Genomic DNA, 7,659 nt, shown 5'->3' with positions numbered 1-7,659 from the left:
AGGGAGTAGCAAATGTAAAGCACTTTGCACAGTTACAAATGAAAAGAAAACAGAGTGAATTTACAGTCAAGCCTCAAGGAATCTCAGTTTGGATTCAAAAGCTCTCAATGAAGGACGGGCAGAAGCAGTTTTACCCAATTCAGTGCGGACATATGGAACAGAAAGCAACACATGATCTTGTGAGCGTGATCTTTTTTTTTGATTATGACACAGTCATCCAATATTTAAAACTTTCCATCACAAAAACACATCATCTGAACTTCAGCTTTCCAGTAAAGCTCCGTGGAAACATAATGACATATTGGGATCCAGGCTCTGCAGTGACGCCAGTGACATTTGCATTTGGAACTTCTCCTTTCACACCGTGACTGTGCAGTCAGTTTGATCCGTGCGTTTCCTGCCTTCATTGTCACACGCTGGCACTGAATGTCTAAATAGTCATTGCCACACCGCGTTCATCAGCTCCATGTGATTTGGAAAGGTTTTGAGATTCCAGCGCAGGTCTTTGGGGAGTCGGTCCTGTGATGCTGCTCTCAATAATAGCCCCCCTGCAGACGCCCCTGGCTCGACTGTCACATGGTTTGAAATGGCTGGAAAATGACCCACAGGCTTTTCCAGTCGCAGCTTATCACAACAACGCTGGACACTAACAATCCTCTCACTGGCCTCTGCCAGGAAAATAAAAGCCTAGAGGTGAAATCAGGCAGCAGATAACTGCAGGCAGCCGTGATCTCCTGTTGTCCTGTAACGTCGAGAGAAGCAGTTTGCACGGGCACTTGAAATCTTTGATCATTTTCTTGCAGGGCCGATGTCCGAAAAATAAGGAATTAGTTCATTTATTTTGGCTGTCATTTGGATCACAGCTGTTTGTAGCTATTGTAACCCAGCTTTAGTGCAATGTGAATAAAGGTAAAAGAACACCCTTTGAAATGAGGAAAAAGACAAACGCTGCTGAGAATAGCTGCTATGGTCAAGTATCATTGTGGATAATGTTCTGGGCGTGAACGATACAAGGTAATGGCTCTGTGCTCTGCTTTTAGCTCTTCCCAGAAGACAGCTGTGACAGTGACGATACTCACATGCCAGAAATAGACTCCGTGTGATTTGTGGGGAGGAATGTGAGAGCCGCATGTGCCCAGCATGTTACACTAGAGCTCACTTTTACACTTGTTCAAGTCGAGCTCCGTGTGACTCTTTGCTTACTAAAGAAAAGGGCCGAGACACGTTTGATTGACAGTGCAGACGGCAGCGGGCTCGGCGATTGCAGGGCGTTTAGTGACAGGAACAGTGTCTGTGGAGCTCAGTGTAAGCTTTTGTATGTGTTTGTTGTGTTTAATTTCATTTTGATGATTTTTTTTTTTTCTTTCATGCATTTTTTATATTCTTCACTTTAAACGGAAGGGAAGTCAACACTCACACATTGCTGTGCTGTCTCATCAAGGGCTGGATGACAGATAGTTTTTGATAATGAGGCATTCTTCCCTGTAAATCTACAGTAATGCTTCATGGAATTGCACAATGATGACAAGCATGACCGGTCCTCGTGAAACAAAATGTTCTTAGCAGAGCACAAGTACTGGCACTATAAAAACAAACCAAAAAAAACACCAAAAACTATATTTTGAAATGATACCAAAAATGGCATATTTTGATTGTGTGTGTGTGGGAAGAAGAAAATAAAATAAAAATGTTGTTGCCTGTTTGGGATTTGTGGTTTGCTGTTCAACTGTGGTGGCCACACATGACACTTCCCATAATTCACACACACACAAAGGACGACATTGATAGCAACACAATAGAGTGAGAGAGAGAGGGAGAGAGAGAGAGCATTACCAGGAAACAACACTGGATAACTAGTAATCATTCTCAAGCGTTCTTACCCTAACCGACAAGGAAGTGTTACTGTAACACAGCCACAGATGAGGACACTTTGTACCAGACTGATAGTGACATTTAAACAAAGTGCTACAGGTGAAGTTCGTATCACAGATTGTGACACAGAGCTAACAGGAATAAATGTGTCTGCTGAAACAGGAAACTTCCTGCAAACATCACATGTGGTTCCACAGAATTGTAGAGAGGAAAACACAAATATTTGACTCTGAACTCAACCTTTTATAATGGTGGGGAAGACACCTGAATTCAGTGCTCATTGTGTTCAGCTGTGTAAATAATAATGCGGCGCCTTTTTTAATCGCTAACGCCACAAGTAATGTCATAGAATGGAACCCCCATTCAGTGAAATCCTTGCAAAATATTTTGTCGAATAACATTTTTTTTCCTCATAAGGTCCGCTCTCTTTTTACCCCTCTAAACCCAGACGTTTTTTTTTGTTTTTTTTTCGTCTTTTTTTTACGGGAACCATGGGCTCGAGTAAATTTCTGAGTCACTGTGGGAAAACTTATACAGCTGCCTTTTCCACTAAACAGTGGTTTAGACCAACGAGCTATCATGCAAGGCCTCGTCTCACACAGAGGACACCACTTTTTTTTCTTTTCTTTTTGACTTTGCACATGAAATTTAAACTCATGTGACTGGAGGTCTGGTGTTTTTGGTTGAATGTTTACATTCTGTAAACCTACTGGAAATGAAAGACACAGAAATGCACAAACTCATGCAGCCTACAGATGTTTGGCCGGAGTCCCACTGTGTGCTCATGGCTCGAGGTCACTTGGTTCACGTCGCCCCAACTGAACATGGTTTTCATGGCGACTTCTGGCTAAGTTTGTTTGGGTTGTTTGTAATTTAATGAAGTCTTGCTCCTCCTTACACTTGGTCAAGAGTGCAACTGCCGCGAGGAATTACAATGGACATGCTAATAATTTTAGTCAGCATGCTGTAGTAATGCGGTTTCCAGGGAAACATGGGGAACTACAATAGTGTGGCGGGGTTTTTGTTACTCCTTTTCCTTCATTTGACTCCAGTTTGGATCCCAGGGGGGAGACTTTGGATGCTAAACAAATGCCTCGCGATGATGCAATAGATTTTCTGGAAACAAGAGGATCATTACGAAGCTATCCTACTGCCCAACCCCCCAACCATGTCCTAATGATGGCCTGAATCACACAACACCTGACTCACGTCTGTGGACACAGCTGGCTTTTACCAAAGACCATCCGACTCTGTGGCGTCAATCCATTGTCAACAAGTCCCTCCCTCTGTCCATCTCACAGGTTTGGTGAAACCAATGAAGCCAGGAATCTTCTAAAGTTTCTTCTTTTTAATTCATCTTTTTTTTTTTTTGTACCTACAGGTTCCCACAAGCTGCGGCACTCGTCAGGTTACTGATGAGCAAAGCGAGTGATGTGAAACCACAGCCTGGAGTTAATCTACAGTACAATAAGCACCTGAGGCCCGTGATTGTCATGGCTGAGTCAGGCACACCGATGAGGAGAGAGTGAGCACCGTATCAGTCATACATACACACACACACACACACACACACATGTACGTGTTGCCAGAGATAAGACTTTATCTGAAGCAACAACTCCTTCACACAGACTTCTTCAGAAAATTCATAAATGAATAAAGTGATGATTAAAGGAAGGCTCACATTCAGGGGAAGGGGAAAAAGGAAATGATATCTCTGTCATCGTGTTGCTGAGAAGCAACGGCCTCTCAAAGCAAAGGTGAACTCACACAATATCCTTTTTATCGTCTATATATGTGTAAGACACTTACATGTGAGCGAATATAAAAACAACAAAAAACTACAACTCACAAATACATAAATAAATATGTTCACATGTTCACAATGAAGGGTTAAATGAAATTATGATACAAACCGTTTTTTTCTTTTTATGTACATTTGTTCTATGGGAGGTGTTCATTTAATAATAATAGATTCAAGGGACAGGAGAGGATTTATTTGAACAGGAGAAATGATTTTATTCTGTTCAATCCTTGTCTGTAATAATAATAATCATAATCAAAATAACAGTTTATGTATTTTCATTGTTAGTATGGCCCCATGGCCAAGTGGAAAGGGAACTGAGAGAGTTGCTGGTTCAAATCCCTGCTCAGTGGCTGCACACTGATGGGTGAGGATGGGTTAAATGCAGAGAGCTCTTTCCCTTATGAGGATGAATAAAGAAACAACCACATAAACAAACACAAAATATAGGAAACTGAAGCGCAAGCTTTGTGAATACTCGAAGGGAAGCCCATAAACAACAACCCGTTGCCCCTGGTTACCAGCAGGATGCAGCTGCTGCTAGTGGGAAATGTCTTTTAGTCAAGTTCCCCAAATGTGGCGCCCTCTATGGGGAAATGCTGCTCAATATCTGTGAGCCACGGACAATACGAGTTTCTCAGAAATCGATTACACAAACGGTCTCAGCTCGGACTGAATCATTACCTCACACTTGACACTAAAGCGGAACTCCACTTCCAAAGAATAAACACAATAATAATGAAAACAAATAATATCAAAAACAACATAGGAGTGTCAAAAATGCTGGTCTTGATTGATAAATGTGTTCCTAGGTGGATAAGTAGTGCTAGGAAACCCTCCTTAACTTCGTTTTGGAGGAGGAGGGGCGGGGGGCACTTCTCAGAGCAGGAATCCTGTAAAATAAATAAATAAAAGCACGCTTCCTGTCAATCTGCGCACAGAGAGAGAGGCTTTACTGGAAGGAGGCGGAGTCAGCTCACACAGAGGAGGACTCATCTCCTCCTCCTGCTGCCTTAAAACCCACAGCTCGCCACACAGAGAGAACCGCACTCTCACAAGAGGAAACTTAAGAACAGAAAAAGAAAAAAAACTGAAATAAACTTCACAACTTTGAAGGTTTACAACCAACTGTCAACAACTGTCTGTTCATCTGCGCACCATTTTGGATTTATTCTGAGAGAGAGCGTCTTTGGAGACACATTTAAGGTAATTAACTTTTTTTTTCCCCCCCTTTGTTTTTTTAAGCTACTGTTATTTTTTAACGCCTTTTATTATAGCAACGGTTTACAAGTGCGTATAGAATGTATGGAGTGTTGTGTGTGTGTGAAGTAGTTGGGGTCCTGGAGCCGGGCATCGCGTGCGTAAATTGTGCAATCGGGAGTTTTTACTGGAACTGACCGTGGTGCCTGAGTCCCGAGGGCAGATTACACACAAAAGTTTCCTAGAAACGGCTTCAAGTTAAATGACTGGGAGAGTCACCGAGAAAACACTCCAGCAGAGCAGAGAGTCACGGGAGAAAGAAAGAAAGAAAGAATTGTGAAATGGAGTAGAATACAGAATTCAGGGAAAATAAATAACAACTAATAAACTATAGTATAGGGTTAGGTTTAAAAAGTATAACTTCCACATATGGAAATATAATTTACATTAAAAAAAGAAACATGAAAATAGTAATTAATTGTTTCCTTCCTTCCTGTCTTTCTCATCAGGGGTTTCATTTCTACACAAACTACGTGCTGACCTCTTCGTGCCCCCGCCTCCCCCCACGCGACCGTCTGAACCCTCTGTTTGACTCCATCTCTTCTCCGCTTGTCTGTGTGGCGCCCCGGTGCTCCCCAGGCTACCCAGAGAGAGGGCACAGCGCCATGGTAACTCACAGCAAGTTTGACTTCGCAATGAGCAGCAGCCTCTTGGACTCCAACATGCGGCTGCCTCACCGTTACAAGACTTTCACCTCCAAGGCACAGTACCAGATGGTGCTCGCCACGCTCCAAAAGCTCCAGGAGAGCGGCTTTTACTGGAGCGCCATCACTGGGAAGGAGGCCAACGCAGTGCTGGCATCTGAGAGCAACGGCAGCTTCCTCATCCGGGACAGTTCAGACAACCGACACCTGTTCACACTCAGTGTGAAAACGGCGTCGGGCACCAAGAACCTGCGCATCCAGTGTGACGCTGCTTCTTTTCACCTGCAAACAGACCCCAAGAGCATTCAGTCTGTCCCCCACTTTGACTGCGTCCTTAAGCTGGTCCATTACTACATGCCTCAGAGCAAGGCGAACGCTCGCAGTGGGAATATGTATTACATTTACTCTGGAGGCGAGAAGATCCCCCTGGAGCTCATCAGACCTCTCTCCTGCAGCCTGTCCACCCTGCAGCACCTGTGCAGGAAAACGGTCAATGGACATTTGGACATTTCTACCAAAAGAGACCAACTCCCTCACCCTCTCAGGGAGTTTCTGCAGGAGTATGATGCTCCGATCTAGAGGCGTTCGCGTGATGCTCTTGAAGGAGCAGCAACGTTAGAGTGCAACAGAGAAACTCCACGGTTTCAGTGCAGCCCTGCTGGGCGACGTGTGGAGGAGTCACGACTGAGCAGAGACAAGAGACAGTTGAGCCCAGGACTCATGCAAAGGAGCAGTGTTGTACTGACAAGTTCTCACAGATTAGCAGCCGGTCAGTCTCTCTCTCTCTCTAGAGAGGTTCCACATTTCGGGTAAAAAAGAGACGCGGGACTGAAGAGGACAATTGACGCACACAGAGATACAGTTCCGCTGCTGTAGTGTGGCGGGCATGAAAGAGAGAATAAAGCCCTGGTGACGTACAACTCACTGAAAACCGAAGTAAGGCTCAGTCAGCTGTCTACAGTCTGATGACACACAGGTTCTGTCTGCTGCTGCTAACCAGAGTGCTGTGACGCTGCGGAACTCACACACACACACACACACAAACACACACACACACACACACACACACACACACACCAGCCTCACAAAGTCGTTCATCCATTAAAGCTGGACTTGCTTTTACGATCAGACTTTTGCTGACAGCGGATGACAATCGTGGATGTATGAAATAACGTCCATGCAGTGGTTTTGGATCTCTGACCAAGTGTACGCTGGACCCATATTGGTGTCAAGCATGACAGTTAAGGGCTGAAGTTTTGTTTTTTAATTTGAATGTACAAAGAAGATATGTTTCTGACATTCTGTTTAGAGGAAGGGTTTATGCCAAATACGCCTGAGTAAAAGCAACATGACTGAGTCCCACAGGATCTTGATGGAGAGAGCAGCGCCACTGCTGAGATGTTAATACTAAAAGAAAAAAAGTGAGACATTTTTTTGTGAAAACGCAAACCAAAACATGTGGCCGTATCTGTGTCACAGGCGGAGAAGCCACAGCTTTCACATGAATGTATTAAAAACATGACATCAGTCTCTTCCTAATAAGGCGAAGAGTCAACGTGTGTCTTTTTCCTTAAAAAAACAATGTTTACATGAGTGAAGATGAAATGGTTATTGTGCTGTCTTTTGTAAAGATGTACCTTTTTTTCTCCTCTCTCTCTCTCTCTCTCCGGCCAAACCACTGGCTGTGGATGCTTGAAGATATTTGACAAGTTTGACAAAGCAAGCAGACTGATGCAGACAATTTTGCACTTATTTATATTTGTAGGAACATTTCATTAATTTATAATAAAGAGCACTATTTTTTCTACGAAACAAACGTGATCTCATCGTTTCATTTGACTTGTGATGAACTTCATTTCCACTTGGCAGCGAGAAATGACTAACGCTGTGTTCTATTTGATCTCTTGAGGTTTCTCTCACTGAGAGTGAAACACATATGGGCACTACATGCACACATCCCACTGGGCTTGGATACCATGCTGCCGGGGTCAGACCACAAGTTCACTGTTTGTCATTATTGCCCTTTTAATTCATTTAGTAGGCAGCACAAACACACTCATTTACGTGACACTGCGTTTTTCG

At 43.6% G+C, this 7,659-nt stretch overlaps 1 protein-coding gene across 1 annotated transcript; it reads left to right on the top strand.

Moving 5' to 3' along the window:
* Window positions 1–4,704: 4,704 nt before the first annotated feature.
* On the top strand, window positions 4,705–7,389 carry LOC122784712 (suppressor of cytokine signaling 3-like). The gene is made up of 2 exons (XM_044050029.1): window positions 4,705–4,879; window positions 5,383–7,389. Exon 2 carries the CDS (start codon window positions 5,539–5,541, stop codon window positions 6,154–6,156), a length of 618 nt encoding a protein of 205 aa, XP_043905964.1. The 5' UTR covers window positions 4,705–4,879; window positions 5,383–5,538; the 3' UTR covers window positions 6,157–7,389.
* The last annotated feature ends 270 nt before the right edge of the window (window positions 7,390–7,659 follow it).

Source organism: Solea senegalensis, linkage group LG19 (genome assembly GCF_019176455.1).
Source record: "Solea senegalensis isolate Sse05_10M linkage group LG19, IFAPA_SoseM_1, whole genome shotgun sequence".
Classification (NCBI taxonomy): Eukaryota; Metazoa; Chordata; class Actinopteri; order Pleuronectiformes; family Soleidae; genus Solea; species Solea senegalensis.
The sequence above is the reverse complement of the archived record's forward strand: the minus strand, read 5'-3'. Positions and strand labels throughout refer to the sequence as shown.

Coding starts and splice junctions, on each gene's coding strand:
- LOC122784712 (XM_044050029.1), top strand. CDS start 5,539: ATGGTAACTCACAGCAAGTTTGACTTCGCAATGAGCAGCAGCCTCTTG.